The following is a 21,786-nucleotide window of genomic DNA, read 5'->3' on the forward strand; positions in this document are numbered from 1 at the left end:
TTTTGAGAATAAAAATTTGAGGTAGCGGTTGGAGATGGTCTAACCCGATCAGGATACCGGATGTTTCATTGTGATCGGACGGCTGGAAGGATTCCGTACTGGTGTTGCGGTGGCCGCAGAATCGACGGGATGGTCGATTGCAATTTTGCATCTTTGCGTTGTTGCTTCCGCCGTTCTCCTTCTCTCTCTCTTTTTTTATATATATATGTTTTGAGAGTTGACTTTCCCACACCAAACAAATTAGGCAACGTCCTCCACAGCACGTCGCAGTTGGAAGAATTACACGGCAGTTTCTATTTTGACGGTGCAGATCCAATCCAACGTTTCTTGTGTATAAACGAGCTGCAATTTCTTTGAGTGGTAAGTAAAAGTAGAGCTGAGACTGAGAGTATCATCTGATCACTCGTAAGACCAGTGTTAACCAAGAGAAATTTCCTTTTTATTCGATACAATTCAGACTCCGATGATAAAAATAAACTGCAAACTGCGTAACCAAATCGACACTATGACTTGTACAGTACTAGTGATAATTAATAAGGACCCTTGGTCACTATACATAGTTCATCTTTCACCCAAACAAACAAAAAGGAAAAAGAAAAAGAAAATGTGGTAACTGACAGAGGCCATGATACGAGATAAGTATTTTTTCTAATATAACTTTTTTACGGGATGTGGACGACGTGGGGATACGACCCAGAGGCAACCAAAATGGTTGGCTTTCTATTGATGCTTTGTTGACCGGATAAATGCAGACGCTATGGTACTAAACGTACGGTCATGTGCTAAAATCAGATTTTAGGTGAGTGAACTATCCGCTGAATAGTACTTGTCCACTACTGAATTATCGATCGATAGGTAGAGCGGTCGCACTATCTTACTTTACTGGGAAGTTTGCCGCTGCGTACTTTGATTTCGGACCCCAACCTCTAAACAGTGACGATATCGGAGCGACGGCACGAACAACGCGATGCAACCGATGAGCCACGTCTTATCATATTATCTTTCGTAAGATCGGGCAAACGCGTATCAATACGTGAGTATGAAAATAGTATTTGGACTTTGAGATCCAAAATATGTTCTACCATTTCATTTCAAAAAGATATAAAAGATATGTTATTTCTTAAATAGCATCTAATAAGTTCACTTTGCAATCAAGTATATTGTTTATTGGTACATTTTGTGATAAGATAATCACTGCTATTGCTCTTGCTTGTGAAAATAGAATCAAGCACACACAAACACAATAACGCATGAGTGAAAACGCAAATGGTAGCATAAAAAATCATCCTAAATATCTTTATTCATTGATCTAACGTCAACCTATATCTACATGACAACTTAAACTCTATAGATAATTTACTTCACTATATGAAGATGTAAAACAGATATAAAAAATATAACTTAGTCAACCAACATAAAACCTTTTATTTCCAATCAAGTCGTGTCAGACATCATCATCAGCCACATCAGGCACCCGGACGTCCACAGAATCGTTTGCCATCCGACGGCCGCAGCAAACCAGGCAGCCGGTGGTTTCTTCTTGCTGTTCAAGAAAGAAACCAGCCCCCGCCACCACACCTATCTCCCACTTCCGGTGGGCCCAAACCCGCAACAGTCCAGGGTTTCCAAGGTCCCGTTCCCACCCGGGTGCCTTCTCGAAACCATCGCCCGCCCGCTCACCCTTCTCCCCGTAGCCCCACCTGTCATCCACCCGTAACCTTTCCGCCATCTTTACCGGTAGCCCAAAACAAGGTCGCGATCCGCATACCGCGGCGCCGGGTGGGCCCATCCGTCTAAAAAACCAGCCGCGGCGAAACCCTAGCTCCCGTTATATACGCCCCTCCTTCCGATCCACTTGCCGAGCACAGCCCTCGATCCCTTTGACATCCCTTTGACAGCAATCCATCCGTCCTCGTTTCCTCCGTCGCATCTCCATGGGTAATTCCATCCTTCGTTTCGTGGATGTATTTTTCTTTTTTGGATCTAACTGTGGCGGTCGTACTGATTTTTTTTGCTGGATTTGCGTGGTCTGTGCAGCGAAGATCAAGATCGGGATCAATGGTGAGCTCGCGGCCTCCGATCTGAGTTCTGGTTTGGTTTGTGCGGCGAGGGTTCGGTGAATCGTGTGGATTTTAACGGAGTTTTGGTTGGTGGTTGCAGGGTTCGGCAGGATCGGCAGGCTGGTGGCCAGGGTGGCTCTGCAGAGCGACGATGTCGAGCTCGTCGCCGTCAACGACCCCTTCATCACGACCGACTACATGGTATCGTCTTCTCATCTCGCGCGAATCGCTCGATCTGTTACTTAAGAGAGTGTAGGAGTGGTTGAGTCTGTGTGCTCGTTCGGTGGGAGCAGATCTCTCCGGTTTTTATACGATTCGGCCCTTTTGGGCTGTGGACTGATCTTACTATACGGGATTTCATATCTAAGATGTGGGATGTGTTCTAAATGTTCTTGGACTTGTGATCTGTTATACATGCCATTTTCGCTGTGTACTGGTGAGCTGTGCTGCCAGTTGTAAGCACACTGACTTCACTGTGAGTAGGATCTGGTGCTGTTAGATTCTAGTGGAATGCTAAATTGTTTATGTTTACGGTGGATTGTTTAATGTCGCTAGCCTTAAAAAGAGTAAGATTACAATAGTGGTCCGAGTGTCATTTCATACCTTAGAACACGTTTTCATTCTTTGCTGAGTTGACCAATGTAGATACACAAAGTGAGTTAAGTGTGGTTTTGTTGCCTGCAGACATACATGTTCAAGTATGACACTGTCCACGGACAGTGGAAGCACCATGATGTCAAGGTCAAGGATTCCAAGACCCTTTTGTTTGGTGAGAAGGAGGTTACCGTTTTTGGCAGCAGGTTTGTTACTATCCTTTTTGTAGTGACTCCCTTCATAATAATTTCAACCATTGCAGGCCGATGATCTGATATTCACATGTAGGAACCCTGAGGAGATCCCGTGGGGTGAGGCTGGTGCTGAGTACGTTGTTGAGTCTACAGGTGTTTTCACTGACAAGGACAAGGCTGCAGCTCACTTGAAGGTACATTATCTGCCTAATGTTTATTATTCAAAGCTACATTGTACCAAGTGTTGAACGCGTCTAATGGTTTCCAACCCTTAATTTTGCAGGGTGGTGCTAAGAAGGTTGTCATTTCTGCTCCCAGCAAGGACGCTCCCATGTTCGTTGTTGGTGTCAACGAGAAGCAATACAAGTCTGACATTAACATTGTCTCTAATGCTAGCTGCACCACGAACTGCCTTGCTCCTCTTGCTAAGGTGCTTTTCATTATGTTTTGCTGCCCTAAAACTACACCTGGATCCTATTATCTTACACTGATCGTTTGTTTTGCTGCAGGTCATCAATGACAAGTTTGGCATTGTTGAGGGTCTGATGACCACCGTCCATGCCATCACTGGTAAGCATTACTGGAGATTCAGTGGACTATTAGTTTGGTATAATCTGTTTCTTGTTTTGAATTTAATGTGTCAAATGTGAATCCTTGCAGCTACCCAAAAGACTGTTGATGGGCCCTCATCCAAGGACTGGAGGGGTGGAAGGGCTGCTAGCTTCAACATCATTCCTAGCAGCACCGGAGCTGCTAAGGTTACAAATTGAACTCTTTTTCTTTTGTTTTTGCGTATCACTGTATATTTTTAATTTAACCGTCTAAGAGTTTGGTCTTTACATGTGAAAATATTTCAGTCTGTTTCACTTTTTTTAGTTCAAACTTAAATTTGAACATGTTTCAATTTATCTCATGGTCAGTCCTTTTTCCTTTGGAGTAACCAGCTTTATGCCATTAAGCGTGGAACTGTTTATATTTTGCAAAGCATATTGGTCATTTAATCATCAGAGATTTTATAAATTTCACGTGTTTTCTTGATTTATTTTGTTATTCATGTTTTCTATGTCTTAAATTAGCATTTCTCTGCAGGCTGTTGGCAAAGTGCTTCCCGCCCTTAATGGGAAGTTGACTGGGATGGCCTTCCGTGTTCCCACTGTTGATGTTTCTGTTGTTGATCTGACTGTCAGGCTTGAGAAGTCAGCTACCTATGATGAGATCAAGGCGGCAATCAAGTGAGTAATGCTTGTTAGCGTCTGTACACTTGGTCTTTACTAGCTAATGCAATAACGCTAAGTTGCTTTGCATATTATACCCAACGACTTTTGTGCTTGATCAACTTTATTGTTTTGTACTTAGAAATTTTGTTGAAATGCATTGATGGTCACTGTTTTACTCACATCCTTACAGGGCCGAGTCTGAGGGAAACCTCAAGGGCATTTTGGGTTATGTTGAAGAGGACCTTGTTTCCACTGACTTCCAGGGTGACAGCAGGTACTACCCATACCAATATCAAGATTACTGTTTACCTAGCACGTTCATTATCAGATCCTGGTAAATATTATGCCCTGACTTGGTGCCCACTCCTTACAATTATTTCGTCTTTCTCAATAACAGGTCCAGCATCTTCGATGCAAAGGCTGGAATTGCTTTGAACGACAAGTTCGTGAAGCTTGTATCCTGGTATGACAACGAGTGGGGATACAGGTTAGTACATGCTGCCTAGTATTGCAATGACAGTTAACTTCGATTTGCCTATCTGTGGACTACAGTTAATCAATCATTTTCTTCCTCCCATTTTCAGCTCCCGCGTGATCGACCTTATCCGCCACATGCACAGCACCAACTAGACGAGCTAAGGACTGATGATACAAGGGGAGATGTTTTGCCCCATAGAAGAGTGTAGAGGACCTCTTCTGAGAATAAAACTTTTGTATCGATTTACGTCAGTTGAAACTATATTGGTTGTATCCTGGTGGTTCGTTGAGCATGTTATGGCTCATATTTTGTGTCGTGTCAGGTCTATGTATTTGATTAAACTTTAAATCAACTTTGTTTCACACCTTAGCATTTGCTCTACTTTGGTTGTTTTTCAGCATAATCTGCTTGCTGGCTTTGCCCCCGTATGGGCAGTAATATTGCAAATCCAGGTGTATGGAGTAAGAATTATGAGCTATTCTTGTTCTCAGTTGCAGCTGGTTGCTGCCCCTTCTGAGCTGTTCTTGTTCTCAGTTGCAGCTGGTTGCTGCCCCTGATATGCCGTCCTGATCTGTTTGAAAATGACCAAAATGATGGTGAGATCGGTGCTGGATAGATAAGAAATGATTATGCGCTTCACGACATGATTAAGCACAAATATATTCCAGTGATCTTAGCGTGGCTATGGCCTTGGCCTGAATGAGATTGAAATGCATCTTAGAATTTATGTCTTAGCATAGGCTAAATTGGCTCGAAGACATTCCAGGTTAGCCATGGCAAATGGCCTTTGTGGTCAATGGTGCATAGAGCCTTGGATGTCTTAGCCAGTTAGCCTTGTATCACCGAGATAGAGAAGATTTGGTTTATGTATCCACCGCACAAACGGATACCGGTAAGCTAATTTTTAAACTCATGTTGGCATCTATTATTTATGGGTAAAAATAAGACTCACGTCCATTATGAAAAGAAATGAAACTCATACTCAGCCACCTGTGAGGATGTCCATATGCTTGCCAATGATATAAGAGGTCTCTCGTATTCTAATGAAAGAAGGGTCTATCAAGATTTAATCTCTGACAATAATTTCGGATATACCGGTTAGTGGGCGTGTGAATCACGCTTGCGGTATACGTGTGCTTGTGATGAACTAAAAAACACAGAGTTATCCAGGTTTAAGCCTTCCTAAAGATAACAGTCATACGTCCTGCATATTTTGTTTTTAGAGTTTGTGGTGTCATTATTACAATAATAACATAGCTTAGAAGAAAAACACAGCAAAAAAGAAAACTCTAACACCAGATGGTTTTTCATCTTTCACAGATGTCAACCAGAGGCACACCAACTTAGAAAAGGAGCTTCGCGTCAAAGTCATCTCCATCAAAGAATGTAGCTTTATTGACGGTTTCTGATCAACAGTAGAATGCAAGAAAGGGGAGCAACAGGTGTGAGTACATAATGTATTCCGCAAGTAAAGAGAAAACATGATATGTGATTTAAGTCAAGAAAAGGCTAGATATTGATGTATTGCACTAAATAACCTTGACCTATAACTCCAACAATAGACATCATATTTATTAAATATGAAGATACAACTATATCAAGAAAATAGCTCATCGTATTCTATCTGATTACCGAGGCTTCTTAAGACGCGAGCTTGGGCCCGACGTGGTCATCCACACTTCTCAGACTATCTACTTGTATTTCCTGTTCGAGGAATATATCGTGGTGCCCCCGAAGATGTGGTAGACCATGTGATCAGCCTATTAGTACCCCTGTGTCGATGGGTTGGGGTCGCCCCCATCCTCACCATCCTTGTCGTGCCTGGATTTAGGCTCTCCAAGCTCCTTGTCGATGATGCCCCATACAACCTTACACTTGGTCAGGTTGTGGGTATCCGTGTGGTGGATTAGGCAGTAGCCACAACCCTTCTTCCCCTCCCTCTTCTCGAAGCATCGGCGTGGTTAGCCGGTCTGCTCGACCGCCATGACGTCGGACGGTCCCTCCTTGCGTTTGTTCTTCTTTTTCTCATTCTGGCCAACCTCTTTGGAGGAGGCGGGCTGGTCAGAGGTCGGCCGTGACCTGACGTTAATCTAACGCTCTTGGGCCTCAGCAACCTGTGTGCACTTGTCTGCGAGCTTGAAGAGCTCGTAATGCTTCGGATTTTCATGGTGGCCAACTTCCTGGCTATCTTTTGATCTCTGACCCCTCTCTTGAATACTATAACTATGAATTCACCCGTGATCCTTAGAATGGTGTTTCGACACTCGGTGAAGCGTTGGATGAAGTCTCACAATAACTCACCTTGTCGCTGCCTGACTTTGTATAGGTCGTCCTCGACCCCAGGTTAGGCATTGGTCCCCTGGAAGTTAGCGACGAACTGGTCGCATAGATCCTCCTAGGAGCGAACTGATTCGCGAGGGGGGTTCTTAAGCCAGGACTAGGCTAAACCGGTCAAGGCAGTCGAGACATAGTTGTCCATGACCTTTTCGTGGCCTCCCACAGCCTGCACCATGGTGGTGTAGATCTACAGGAACTCCTCAGGGTTTGTTGAGCCATCATAATTTTTGGCTAGGACCGGCAGAAACTTGTCCGGCCAGCGCACATCTCGCAATTGGGCTCATAGGGTGTTGCACCCTATTATGTAACATGAAGTCATCCGTTGATGGGCGATAGCGCATGCTCTGGGAGAGAGACGATGGTCATACGGTCCTCGAGATGGGATGGAGGAATCTGATGCCTCCCTACGTAAGGGAGGCGAGTGGTAGGGCTGCTTGCCTTTCTCCTGCTCTCATTGGGTGTGGTCCTCCTGCTCTCGTGTGACCACTTGGCTTTGGATCACGCCGCGGAGGTCGTGTTGGCACAGAGAGTCGCGTAGGTCAGAGGGATCTTCGAGTGCTCCCTGTTACCGAGGGAGAGCGTGATCTTTCCTATTGTGGGGCCTACCGCGATTCTTGGCGATTGTGATCTCCACCAGTCCTAGCGACCGACGTGGTGTTTGCCGCTGTAGTTTGGCATCAGGCGGTCTCAACCAGAAGGGCGAGGTCACGCAACTGGCAAACCCTCTGGTATTGCTACCGACGAGTGGCTAAGAGGCATTTGCACAGTCTACAGAATCTTTGTAGGCATCATGGCCTCACAGTAGAGACACCAAGTGTGATGTGGTGACATATCACGAGGGGGGATCCCTGACATTCGTGTGGTGTGACGCCTTGGTGACGTCGCCACCAAAGACCGAGTCCTGTGCGGTAGCTTCTCCGGGCGACACTGTGGTGGTTGGGGCTGTGCCAGGGCATCCCCGTGTTCGACGCCGGTCTGGTTCCCCTCTGAGCGTATAGCTTGGGGATCATCATTGGCACCCAGAATACGGGAGCCTCCGCTGTCCCCCGTTGCATGAACTATCATGCAAACTTTCCATTGAGCCTCGGAGCCCTCGGACTCTGATTCGATATCCCATTCTTGGAGCACATTAGGCTCATTTGAGTCTTATCTCATGATGAACACCTCGTGGTGACTAGGGTCCTCAGAACGAGACTCAGCGGTTACCGTGGATCTGGCTATAGATAGCACAATCTAATCTTCAATACTTACCAAAATGTAGAAACACGCGCTCCCTACCTGGCGCGCCAACTGGGTTAATCCTTGACAATGATTAGTGGACACGTGAACAACGCTTGCAGTGTGCATGTGCTTATGATGAACTAAAGAACACAGGGGTTATCCAGGTTCAAGTCTCCCCAAGGATAAAAGCCATACGTCATGTGTATTTTATTATCAGAGTTTGTAAACTAGTTACAAATGAGTTTTTACGATTCCTCATTCTCTGTCCCTTTACAGACCGGGTCCTCCTCTCTTTATATACTAGAGAGAAAGAGAACTTATAAGTGGATCTGTCGGAGGGTGAACTCCTCAAGCGGGGATCCTGAGAGACCCCCTTTGAGATTCGGCCGGGGGGATGATTCTGAATCCGTTTTACGGGTGAAATAAATGGGCGTAAATGAGATGCAGGTGGAATGGAATGATCGGATGCAGGGAGTAGTAAATGCTCAGGGGATTTTTAGACATATTCGGGCCGCACTGAGCGTAGCACCCTACTCCTGTGTGTATGCTATAAACGCTATGAGAATGTCTCTCTGAGTGTTTGCTGGGTTACAAGAATATTTGTCTAGTCTAGAGCTTCGTGCTCCTTGTTCTTCGGTGGTCATCGGTTGTCGAGAGTTTGAGCTGCTCTGAACCTGTCCTCCTTCTCCGGGGAGCCCGCCCCGCCTTTATACTCGCCGGGACGGTAGCGTGCTTAGAAAGGATGGCGCGGGTTCCAAGGCACCATAAATGGAAAGCAACCATCATGGGTAGCTGCGCGAGGTGACGGAGAGGGTTGAAAACGCGCCCCCGTCCGGTCTTGTTCGTCATCATGCCGTTTTTTCAACGGGCGCCGCGGGGAGGACCCACCGGGCAGCCACTGAGTAGCCCGGCGTGCCCGCCCGGTCAGAGCTGGCCTGACACAGTAGGGCGGCAGGTGGGGCGCCTTGGGCCTCGCGATGTTATCCTGAGGCGCGCCGGATGTCGCACGATGGGACCTGTGCATTAAATATCCCCACGCCTCCCTGCCAGGCCGTGGCAGGAACTGACAGAAAGTATGGAGGGAGCAGTTGGAAGTGACATGCCACGCGCCCTCTTAAATGCAGCATCGTTCCTCTCACCAGCTAACACCTCACCGCTAGGCCTTTGTGGGGGCCACCGGCGAAGGACTTCTCAGGCCCTCGGGGAACCGAGTGCTCGGGGGCCACTGTTCACAGCCCCGAGCACTCTCTCCCGGATATGCCCTTTCTTAGTCCTCGGGGAACCGAGTGCTCGGGGACCACTGTTCACGGCCCCGAGCACTCTCTCCCGGAACTGATTGTTTTGGATCCTCGGGGAACCGAGTGCTCGGAGGCCACTGTTCACGGCCCCGAGCACTCTCTCCCGGAACTGACTTGCCTTGGGTCCTCGGGGGACTCGGATGCTCGGGAGCCACTGCTCGCAGCCCCGAGCACCCTCTTCCCGGTACTTTGCTTATCTTGTCGTCGGGGGATTTGGGTGCTCGGGGGCCACTGTTAGCAGCTCCGAGCACTCTCTTCCCAGTACTTGGTCTTCTCGGGTCATCTCGGGTACTCGGGGATCACTGTTCATAGCCCCGAGCACTCTCTCCCGGGACTTGATCTTCTCATACCTCGGGGAGATAACACCCGCGGGAGGGCGCCACGTGGCACTCCGCTGTTCTAGCCTCGGGACTCGGGGACCCCTGGTTCCTGTGTCACCGACAGGATCCTACTTAAAAGACCTATATCTGGCCAGATATTCTACTCTTGAATCATCATCATGAAGATTTGGGTGAATCCAACTTGCCTTGAGAGCTCTGTATGCACATCTCATTCGTGGAATGCCACCTCACCTGCCTCCCTTGGCCTGTCCCATCGTCGTGCGCTGCAAGTTCGTCTGCCAAGCCGTCCCGTCCCTGCGCTTCACGAGTCTACCAGCAAAATCATCCACTTATTTGGTTGTTCTGTAGATCTTGTCCCATCCGTTGCATGGCGCAAGTCGGTCTGCAATACCCCACTTCATAGCAATTAATGCTACGGGACGAGACACTATCCATCTGCATCGGCCACGACTTTGTTCGCTGAAAGAGATGCTTTGGGAAGGAAAATACTTGAATAGATATTAATAAATGGGATTAGATAGGTTATGTATGGGTATCCCGCGACCAGCAAGAACTAATCGTGAGACCATATTATATCGCAAGAAGGCTGATCGCGCAAGGCTTGTGCTGGTCATGCGAGCCAAGGATTGGTAGAGCGATGGGTTAAGATTCAGAAAATATCCCCGTCGATCACCATATCTCTCCCAGGCATTTGCAATCCAGTGAATTTTTTATATTTCAAAAATTAAATAACTTAAAAAATAGATAAATATTTAAAAAATTACAGGACCAAACTATTTCGATAGTGTTTTAAATTTTATAAGCATTAGAATATTGTATTTTTTATTTTATTTTTTCAACATGTGACATGTTTTAAACATGTCATCTGGTGCCTGTTCCCTTTTGACGGATGAAAATAGTCTAGTTTTGTAATTATTTTAAACAGATGTATATTATTGTAATTTTTTGTTTTCGAAATGTAAAAAAAAAAAATATTCCGTGGTCCGCCCTCCTCAAGCCGAAAATGGTTAAGAGGCAATCCGCAGTTGGGCCCATATGCACTATGGGCATATGGGCCTTGATCGCGTGTTCCATTTGACCCTCGCCCAAGCACATCACCTCCCCAACACTTCCTCCTTCCTCCTCCTCCGCCGCCGCCGCCAGCCGGCAACACTCATTTCATGCCTCGCTCGCTCTCGCGCGAGCAGAAGCACTAGCGGCCGGAAACCAAGAATCATCTCCTGATGCCTCTGCATGGTCTCCAGCGCCGGTGCCGCGATGCTGCGTGGACGCTTCGGCTGCTCCCCCTCTGCAGATTGTCGTCGTCGTCGTCTTTTACGCGATCGAATCGAGACCTCAGCAGCATCGCCCTCACGGCGGAGGAAGAGGCGTCGTCGGCGCGGATCAAGAGCTCGCTCTTCAAGGCGCGCAAGGGGAGCGTCGAGGATCTGGTCCGATCCCTTGGGGCGGAGTGCTCTGAAATCCGGCTCACGAGCAGCATCGCCGACAGCCTACTGTGCAGGTTCGGGGACGACTGGAAATCCGCGCTGGGCTTCTTCCAGTGGGCGCAGTCGAGGGGCGGCGGCTACGCGCACACCCCGTACGCCTGCAACCGAATGGTCGACCTGCTCGGGAAGATGAGGCAGATCGACCGGATGTGGGATCTGCTGTCTGACATGCATTGCAGAGGGATGGTCACGGTGGAGACGGTGGCCAAGAGCATCAGGAGGCTTGCCGGTGCGAGGCGATGGAAGGATGCCATCGTGCTGTTCGATAAATTGGAAGACATGGGGCTGGAGAGGAACACGGAGACGATGAATGTACTGCTCGACGCGCTCTGCAAGGAGAAGAAAATCGAATTGGCGCGCGAGGTCTTTGCCGTGCTCAGCCCGCATATTGCAGCAGACGCTTACACTTTCAACATTTTCGTCCACGGGTGGTGCAGCATGCACAAGATCGATGAGGCGATGTGGACGATCGAGGAGATGAAAAGCCGGGGGTTTCCGCCTACTGTCATCACATACACAGCTGTTCTTGAGGCTTACTGTAAGCAGCGCAACTTTAGGAGGGTCTATGAAGTCCTTGATTCGATGTGTTCTCAGGGCTGCCATCCAAATGTGATCACTTACACCATGATCATGACCTCGTTAGCAAAATGCGAAAGGTTTGAAGAAGCTTTGAGTGTTTCCCATAGAATGAAGTCCTCCGGTTGTAATCCCGATACTCTGTTCTACAACTCCTTGATTAACCTTCTCGGTAAGGCGGGCCATTTGTTTGAAGCTTCCCAAGTATTTCGTGTGGAGATGCCAAGGAATGATGTGCCCCGTAACCTGGTGACATATAACACCATGATATCAATTCTCTGCCATTATGGGCGAGACGATGATGCTCTCAGTGTGTTGAAGGAAATGGAGGCGCAATCTTGTAAACCTGATCTTCAAACATATCAACCGCTTCTTAGATTATTTTTGAGTAGAAGAGGACGCGGTGATGATGTTCACCGTGTGTTGAGTGAGCTTATTAATAAGAGTGGTCTAGGTTTAGATCTTGATACATACACTCTTTTGATCCATGGTCTTTGTAGGGTTGGTGAAATTGACTGGGCTTATCGACTGTATGATGAGATGGTAGGTAGTGAAATTATGCCCAGGCATAAAACATGTGAGTTGCTTTTGAGCGAAGCACAAAGGAAAAACATGGAAGCATGTGTGGAAAGAGTCCGAAATGACATGATTTGCTTTGGCCTTTCTCCTTAACTCAAGTGGGTTATATTCTCCCATATGATTAGTTCGTTAGTGACAACATCATAGCGTTGTTTTGTGTGACTTTAGAACTTGAAACAATGTTTCAAGATATTACTGCACAATGTGCAACTTACCATTGACTAGAATTGAGGAAGCATCTTCAGACCATAACAAAAGATTGCCTATCTGGTGGGTTGTAGCAAGAAATAAGATGCAATTTTATCTTACGTTTTATTATCCTTTTGCATTTATCGGCATATTTACAGCTAGAATTGAACAGCTCATTTATCATCCTTGTAAATTCACAAGGCAGCACATGCTGTGATTACATTTTCATGTATGCTATTTTGTGAATATTGGGGAGCATTGGATTCTAACAGGAGCACCATTCATTATGTTGTATTATCATATTATGCAATATGATATTAATGTTTTACATGTCAATGTAATCTTAAACTGCACAAATGTAAAAGAGAGAATTTTCTATGTTAAACATGTTCATTTACTTATCATGTGTTGAAGAAAACAATCTGGTTTGTGTTTGTAGCCTTCACAAGCACTAGAATCAAATAGGAGCTTAGCGAACTCGGCAGCTTGTAGCGTCACAAATGTTGGTTCATCTCTGTTCTCTCCATATAATGATTGTTGTGGAAGAATTTAAGTGAAATGTTACATTTGACTACAGTTTTTTCTATTATCCAATATGGTTTATTACTTTTCTGCAATGTTGTTTTACCTTTACTTTTGTTATGGATCCAATGGAGGTTCCATGCTATAAGTTTAGATTGGAGCACTTGGATTGGGTGGAGATAATCCCAATAATCTTACATAGTTGCAGTCGGTTGGATGCCTCCTTTTTTATCAATTCATTAGACCTGTCTCCTGTCATCAGTAGTGTTTGGGACTTCCGTGCCTGCTGCATTTAGTAGGTATAGTAGTTCATTTATCTTCTGATTTATTAGGAGTAAATCTGTGATCACATATAGCTTATGCTGCCAAACAAACTGAGCCGCTAGCACTTCATGTTTAAACATGTAACCTCCATTGGAAGTCCCGTTGTTCATCATGAAAATTTATATGCTTGTGCAGTAGATGGTGCCAAACAAACTGAAACGCGAGTACTTCATGTTTAAAATATATACTTTGTTCTTACAGTTGTATTTCTTGGAACAACATGGTGACTTTGATCACCTGTCAGATAGGTGAACTGCTGTTTTTAGTGAATTTTATGTAGTGTGGTTCTCAGCGTATAAGTTATGGATAGACTCGTATTTTGCTAGAGGCCCCTCTCTTGCTCCTTTGATGGTAGTGTCTGTTGGTAACTAGAGCTGCAATGGCATGCACCGTTGGTTCCAGTTTCTAGCGGAATGCCAGAAAATGTTAGCTGATCATGCTGCCTCGCCTACAGAAAACGGCCAATTAAGTTATCTCCGGCTGGGTATATCAGGTGCACAACACAAGAGCAAATATGTGAACATACGCACAAAATTCACGTCGGCCATCAGATCCAAAACGAGCGCGCCAGATTCAGGAGACCGAACCCACCTTCCCCACTTATGCGTTTTTGAAAAAAAAAAACCGTGAGGACTATTCCTGTTCCAAATCGACTCTCTACTTGTTCGTATGCCCAGCCTTATGTGACTCGGGACCTCTGCCAACAATTTAAGCCGATCAGATCGGAATTGAGGGACACCGGTAACTTTGTGTATAAATGCACAGTGTTAGGAAACCTGAAGTTGCAACCTTATATGGCTCGGGGACCTCTGCCGACAATTTAAGCCGGTCAGATCGGAACCAAGGGACACCGGCAACTTTGTGCATACATGCACAGTGTTAGGAAACTTGCAGTTTGCAACTGAACGCGAGTTTGTTCTGATCTCTTGAAAGATTCGATTATATCTTTTAAGCGTTTTTGACACTATATATAGGACAGAACCTCTTATTGTAAACACAGATGAATAAATAATAAATAATTTTTTCACTATATTGTGTCTCCTTTGCAATTGCTATCTCGAGAGATCTCTGAACTACACCCGGTAGCAGTGGTTTCTCAATACGTTATCAGCACGAAGCTCTGCCGGAGACAAGCTAGAGAATCGGATTATCTCGCTAGCGAGTATAGAAAGGTACGATCAATTCAGTACGTGTACTCACTACTACTGTTTATTTTGCGTCAAAAAATAGATTTGAGTCGCATGAACAGTAGAGAGTCCATATGAACAGTAGCAAGTTCGCATGAATATCATTGCAGTATCACATCTCGCATGAACAGTAGGACTTAAGGATGAACTGTAGTAAAATTGCATGAATTCCACGAATCCGATCTGGTGAGGCCCACAACCACCACCTCGCCGCTGGTCACTACCGGTAGCCACCGCCTTTGCACAGATCAGAGAACAAAGGAACAAGTCGCCAGCCAAATCCGGCAGCCACCCTCAAGCAAAGTATGCGGTGGCTCGAAGGCCACCGCTACTGATCGAAAAAAAAGAAGGGGATTAGGGTCCCACCCGAAAGCAAAGTATGCAGTTAGGGTCACACCGCCGGCATGGAAGCTGGTGGCTTTCTTGCTTCGCTGCGTTGTTGCACCCTTGGAGGACCGTCGGTGCTGCCCTGAGCACTCGCCGCTGTGCACCCTAACCACCGCGCGCCACTACCTTGAAGCCGTCGCACACCACCTAGGTGCATGTGCCGCTAGAAGTAGCGTCGCCAGGCCATCGCGCCGCTGCAACCTTTGGGGGACCACCCTGTCGCCTGAAGCGGCCCCCACCACGCGCCATACCGGTCACCTACAGCATGTCACCAACCGCACCGCTCGCACGCGTGCCCACCCGAAGCGATGCTGCCACGTACTGTCACCCTCCACTGCCCGGACCGTGCACTGCTGCAGCCCCTGTGAGCCATGCCAACGTTGCCCCGCACGGGCACAGAGCACGGTCGACGCCACCTAGCACCGTGCACCGCAAATACAATCGGGAGGCAGCTAGGGTTTCCAAACCCTAGCTGCCCCATATAAGTAGGGCACACGGCCGAATGGGCCGGGCCGACCCAAGATGTAAGCAGGCCGATCTGATAGAAGGAAAATCAGGTGAAAGAAAAGAAAAGAAAAGAAAAGGAAAGTTCCAATTTTTGCATTTAGCCTCCTGGGGTTTTCCATTATTTGAGTGTAATCCTGAATTTTTGTGTTTAAACCTCTGGTTGTTTTGAAATTTATCCAGAGGCTCTGTTTTGCATAGAAGTACCTTTAGAATTTGAATTTTGTATCTATTTTAGCAATTATGCAATACTTAATTATGTTATTATTGTTTCTATGCTGTTAATTATTATTTTTACTGTTTAAATCGACTGTTATGCGTTTTAATTCAGTAAATTCATATAATAGAATAGAAAATGTCAAAAAATTGCAGTAATCCTATTTAGCAACAGATACAACTTTACTAGTAGTAATATTTGCATTATTAAATATATACATGATTGGCATCAGGAACAAGGAGTGCGCTGAGCTTAGTGCAGATGGCCGCAACTATCTCACTTAGGCTTTGTATGTTCGGATTGTATTTGGAGCGAAAAGGCTCCGCGTGTCATTTGCTTAGGAACAAGTAGTGCAATAGTTCTCACAGAGGATAAGAATGATCAGACACTTCGTTTTCTCTGCCATCATCTCTCCCCCACTTTGAAGGATGAGTACATGGCAATGACTAGTGCTAAGGCATTATGGGGCGCATTGCATGAGCATTTTGAGCGCCTTAAGTACACCATCAAGCCTCTTGCAGAGCAAGAATGGGTTCGGCTCTATTTATGTGACTTCAAGCATGTTAGAGAGTACAACTCTGCACTGCACCATATTTGCACACTCCCGTATCTCTGTGGGAAAGAGATCACAGAAGAGAAGAAAATTGAGAAGACTCTATCTACTTTCCACCCGAATGTGGCAGAATACACATGTAATCACCGTTAATCAAAATACAAGAAGTATTCTGAACTGATTAATGTGTTGCAGCTTCGTGAAGTTCATGACGAAGTCATAAACAAGAACTTCTTATCCCAGCCACAAGGAAAGAGCAGTAGTCTAGAAGTCAATCAAAGAAAATCAACATTTTTGGAGCCCAAACAGTAACAAAATGGCTAGAAAATTCAAAAATAGCGGGTTAATGGGTTAAATGGGTCGGGCATGACCCGTTTAACCCGTTAACCCAGGTGTGCCCCCGTGTGCCCTCTCGTGTCACCCGTGCCGCCCGTGCCTAGCCAGGCCGACCCCACGCACAACGGCTCCCAACCGGCCTGGGCGGGCCGTGCCATGCCTGGATAGGCCGGTCGTGCCTAGCTAGGTTGGTCATGCCTAGCCAGGCTGAGGCGTGCCATGCCTAGCATGGCCAGGTCGTGCCTAGCCTGGCCGAGGTGTGTCGTGCCGTGCCTAGCCGTGCCATGCCCGGGCTACGCCGTGCCCATGCTAACCCATCTCAGTCGGGCCGTGCCGCATGCTCAGTCTAGGCACGACCCGTGGCCTTATGCCATACCGGCTCGGCCTGGCTCGCCTCAAGCTGGGCCGTACCTGGGCTGTGCCTACAGTGCCAGGCCACGGGTCAACCTAGTAAGCACGACCCATTTGGGCGTCTTTAGGTGTTGTACTCTTTTCCTCACAGGGGGAACCCTTCGTTAGGGGGTGAGGTTGTTAACAAGGCAGATACCTTTGTAAACTCTTATGATTATAAAAAGTAACCCCCTAGAAAATATATGACAATATTGAATTGATGTATAATTAATCATTGAAGTAGCAAAAGCCTTCAATTAAAGGATGCACACCAATCGATGAGGCAAAGAGTCCAAGAAAGTCTATGATCTCAACAACTAAAGCTCAAGCTCAAAGAAACAAGACCTAGCTTTGAAAGCAAGAAAACAAGTGAAATCAAGCATAAGTGAAGACCAGCAAGACAAGGATGATATGTCACTTTTTGTCAAGATATTTAACAAGTTTCTCAAGAAGAGTGGCTACAACAAAAGTGGTGGAAGGAAAACCTTTGGAAAGTCAAAGGGAAGGCATTCATTGAAAAGATGCTATGAATGTGGTGATTTGGGTCACTTCATAGCCGATTGTCCAAACAAGAAGGACAAAAAAGACAATGAGAAGAAAGAGAAGCACCACAAGAAAGACAAGAGCAAATATCACAAGAAGAACTACAAAGGCCAAGTTCACATTGGTCAAGAGTGGGATTCTGACGACTCTAACACCGACTCCAATGAGGATGAAGGTGTTACCACTATTGCTTTTGCAACCACTCGACCAAGTCGCTCTTTGATCATTCAAGCGACGATGAGGCACCCGTTTGTCTTAGGGTAAAAGGGCACAATGTATCATCTACTATCAAATCGCATAATATTGATGTTACTAGTGAGCATGGTGGTAGTAGTAGTGATAGCGATGATGACTTGCTAGATGATTTAAGCAAAATATCTTTACCTAGCATGTGTGAGCTCCTTGAGACAATAGAAGGTCAATATGAAACTCTCGAGAAGCAAGAAGAATTGCTTATCTTTGAAAAAGAGATAAACCTTAAACTCAAGAAGGATCTTGCTAAAGAGAGGGAGAAAAATAAAAATTTGGCTAAAATGCTTGAGTTAGCCATAGCTTCAAATGCTAGTCTTGAGCATTCAAATGAAATATCTCAAGAGAAATTTGATTACTTAGATAGAGTTTATAAAGCTCTTAAGGTTGAATTTGAAATTGTCAAGAATAGCACATCCATCTCTAATGATGTATCTTGCTCTACTAATGTCTCAAATAATATTGATTGTTCTAGATGCAAAGATATTGATATTGATGCTTGTGCTACTAACTCTAAATCTATGCAAGCATTAGCAAGTCAAAATGAGAAGCTTATAGGACTCCGTCATAATGGTCTTCTAAAGTATCATATGGGTAGTAAGGCCCTCAAGGAGTACCTCGGTTATCAAAAAGGCAACTTTAACTATGAAGGACTTGAATACTATTCTTCCAAGGGAAACAAGGTTGAAACCTTGATACAAAAGCAAGGATTAATCAATTTTGTCAAAGCCATGAGTATACAAAACCATGATCATGCATCTCAAGCTACTTTCGATGCATTATACATGCTTAAGAAAAATAGTCATGGTAGAATTGTTACTAAATATGTTGGTGTTAGAAATAAGCATGTTTCTATTAAGAGATCTATTTGGGTACCAAAAATGCTTGTGACTAACTTGAAAAGGACTCAAGCAAGTGTGGGTACCTAAAAATAGAAATTGATCTATTTTGTAGAACTATACCTCCGGTGGAAGAAGTTGGGTAATCGATAGCGGTTGCACAAATCATATGACCGGAGAGAAATCCATGTTCTCATCATTCGATACAATTGGATCATCACATGGGAACATTGTTTTTGGAGACAATAGCAAAGGAAAGGTAATGGGATTAGGTAAAGTGATTATCTCAAATGATCTTTCCATATCAAATGTCTTGCTTGTTAAATCTTTAAATTATACTTTGCTATCCGTGTCTCAATTATGTGAAATAGGCTTCGATTGTTTATTTACCGATGTTGATGTGACGGTCTTTACAAGAAATGACTCCTCAATAATCTTCAAATGTCATATGAAAGGCAAACTTTATCTTGTGGATTTTTCATCTGATAAAGCGAGCCTTAAGACTTTTTTGATGGCTAAATCTAGCATAAGTTGGTTGTGGCATAGTAGACTAGCTCATGCTAGAATAAGGAATCTTAGCAAACTTGTAAAGGGTGAGCATATTTTGGGACTAACAAATGTTTCTTTTGACAAAGTTAGGATTTGTAGTGCATGCTAAGCCAGAAAGCAAATTGGAGCACCACATCCCACCAAGAGTATCATGACAACATCAAGACCATGGGAATTACTTCACAAATCTTTGTGGTCCTATTGCTGATATAAGCATTGGCGGTAACAAATATGGTTTAGTTTATGACTATTCTCGTTTCACTTGGGTATTCTTTTTGCATGATAAGAGTGAAAGTGAAACTCAACGAACACTCAAGAAGTTTGAAAGAAGAGCACAAAATGAGTTCAATGTGAAGATCAAGAGAATTAGAAGTGACAATGTGAGTGAATTCAAGAACACCCAAATTGAAGAATTTCTTGATGAGGAAGGAATCAAATATGAGTTTTCGGCACCCTACTCCCCTCAATAAAATGTGGTTGTCGAAAGGAAGAACCGCACGCTTATTGAGACGACAAGAACCATGCTTGATGAATACAAGATCTCCGATCATTTTTGGGTGGAGGCCATAACACCGCTTGTCACGCAACGAATCGGTTGTATCTTCACTGGCTCTTGAAGAAAATTTCATATGAGCTTCTTATCGGTAACAAACCAAATATCTCATATTTTCACGTTTTCAGAAGTAAGTGTTTTATTCTCAACAAGAAGCAAAAATCATCTAAATTTTCTTCTAAATTAGATAAAGGTTTCTTGCTTGGTTATAGATCAAATGCTTATGCATACTGCATTTTCAACAAAACCACTGGTGATGTTGAGATCACATGTGATGTGACATTTAATGAAACTAACAACTCTCAAGTAGAGCAAGTTGATGCAAACATACTAGATGAAGAAGAAATTCCAAGCGAAGCAATCCATAGGATGACGATTAGTGAGATAAGAACACAAGAACCTAAAGAAGATTCAAATCAACCATCTTCATCAATTCAAGTAGAGCCTCCAACCTCAATCAAGATCAAGAAGATTCTAACACACTCCTTGATCAAGATAAAGAAGATGAAGTTGAACCTCAATCACAAGTGTCACACCTAAGAATTCGTCAAAGTGTTCAAAGAGATCACCCCACTAACAACATTCTTGGTGACATAAATAAGGGAGTCTTTACTAGATATCTAGTTGCTAATTTTTGTGAATATTACTCCTTTGTATCTTCTTTAGAACCTTTAAAGGTAGAAGAAGTACTTGAAGATCCGGATTGGGTGAAGACAATGCAAGAAAAGTTTAACAACTTCACTCGAAACAAGGTGTGGTCATTGGCAGAAAGGCACAATCAAAATGTGATCGAGACCAAATGGGTATTCCGCAACAAACAAGATAAAAACGGGATGGTGACAAGGAACAAGGCAAAACTAGTTGCACAACGCTTCACATAAATTGAAGGTTTAGACTTTGGTGGCACTTATGCCCTCGTTGCTAGATTAGAGTCAATTTGCATGTTACTCGCTTTTGCTACTCACCATGATTTTAAGCTTTATCAAATGGACGTGAAGAGCTCATTCCTTAATGGACCCATCACGCAAGTGGTATATGTTGAACAACCCCTGGGTGTCGAATATTCTAAATTCTCATCTCATGTCTATAAACTTCGTAAGACACTCTATGAGCTTAAACAGGCTCCTAGAGTATGGTATGAGTGTCTTAAGAATTTTCTAGTCAAGAATGATTTTGAAATTGGGAAAGTTGATACCACTCTCTTTACTAAATTTTTTGATAATGATTTATTTGTGTGCCAAATATATATCAATAATATTATATTTGGTTTTACTAATAAATCTTTTAGTGATGAGTTTAGTAAAACGATGACCAAAAGGTTCAAGATGTCGATGATGGGAGAGTTGAAGTTCTTTCTAGGATTTTAAATCAAGCAACTTAAGGAAGAAACTTTCATATGTCAAACCAAGTACATCAAGGACATGCTCAAGAGGTTTGACATAGAGAACGCCAAGCCCATTCAGACTACCATGCAAGCAAATGACCATCTCAACCTTAATAGTGATGGTAAATCCATTGATCAAAAGGTATACCAATCTATGATAGGCTCATTGATTTATCTTTGTGCATATAGACCCGATATTATACTTAGTGTATGCATGTGCGTAAGATTTTAAGCTTCTCCAAAGGAGTGTCACTTAGTGGTCATTAAGAGAATTCTTCAATATCTAGTACATACACCTAACCTAGGGCTTTGGTATCCCAAAGGTTCGAGTTTTAATCGCATTGGATATTCCTATGCTGATCATGCGGGTTGTAAAGTGGACAAGAAGAGCACCTCAGGTACATGTCAATTCTTTGGTAGATCTCTTGTGTCATGGTCTTCCAAGTAACAAAACTCTATAGCTCTATCCATCGCTGAAGCGGAATATGTTTTCGCGGGTAGTTGTTGTGCACAATTACTTTGGATGAGGCAAACTTTGAAAGATTATGGAATTCATATGAACAAAGTGCCTCTTTTATGTGATAATGAGAGCGCTATCAAAATAGCCATATCCAGTCCAACACTCACGAACCAAGCACATAGATATCTGACACCACTTCCTTCATGATCAGTCCACAA

The 21,786-nt window shown here is 44.5% G+C and overlaps 2 protein-coding genes across 2 annotated transcripts; both read left to right on the forward strand.

Annotated features, from left to right (window-relative positions):
• The first annotated feature begins 1,760 nt into the window (after window positions 1-1,760).
• On the forward strand, window positions 1,761-4,912 carry LOC133919229 (glyceraldehyde-3-phosphate dehydrogenase 3, cytosolic-like). Its single transcript, XM_062363561.1, has 12 exons — window positions 1,761-1,938; window positions 2,038-2,061; window positions 2,161-2,261; window positions 2,745-2,860; window positions 2,943-3,042; window positions 3,132-3,278; window positions 3,358-3,418; window positions 3,509-3,606; window positions 3,938-4,080; window positions 4,256-4,339; window positions 4,463-4,552; window positions 4,650-4,912. Exons 1-12 carry the CDS (start codon window positions 1,935-1,937, stop codon window positions 4,693-4,695), a joined length of 1,014 nt encoding a protein of 337 aa, XP_062219545.1. The 5' UTR covers window positions 1,761-1,934; the 3' UTR covers window positions 4,696-4,912.
• Window positions 4,913-10,826: 5,914 nt separating this feature from the next.
• On the forward strand, window positions 10,827-13,009 carry LOC133919230 (pentatricopeptide repeat-containing protein At3g04130, mitochondrial). Its single transcript, XM_062363562.1, has one exon. The coding sequence runs from the start codon at window positions 10,964-10,966 to the stop codon at window positions 12,473-12,475; it is 1,512 nt and encodes a 503-aa protein (XP_062219546.1). The 5' UTR covers window positions 10,827-10,963; the 3' UTR covers window positions 12,476-13,009.
• Window positions 13,010-21,786: the final 8,777 nt, after the last annotated feature.

Source organism: Phragmites australis, chromosome 5 (assembly GCF_958298935.1).
Source record: "Phragmites australis chromosome 5, lpPhrAust1.1, whole genome shotgun sequence".
In the NCBI taxonomy this organism is placed as follows: domain Eukaryota; kingdom Viridiplantae; phylum Streptophyta; class Magnoliopsida; order Poales; family Poaceae; genus Phragmites; species Phragmites australis.

Bases quoted from the DNA above. Each gene is read 5' to 3' on its own strand.
- LOC133919229 (XM_062363561.1), top strand. The intron at 3,607-3,937 runs GTTACAAATTGA...ATTTCTCTGCAG, and splicing joins GCAGCACCGGAGCTGCTAAG to GCTGTTGGCAAAGTGCTTCC. The intron at 4,553-4,649 runs GTTAGTACATGC...TCCCATTTTCAG, and splicing joins GACAACGAGTGGGGATACAG to CTCCCGCGTGATCGACCTTA.
- LOC133919230 (XM_062363562.1), top strand. From the start codon at position 10,964: ATGCCTCTGCATGGTCTCCAGCGCCGGTGCCGCGATGCTGCGTGGACG.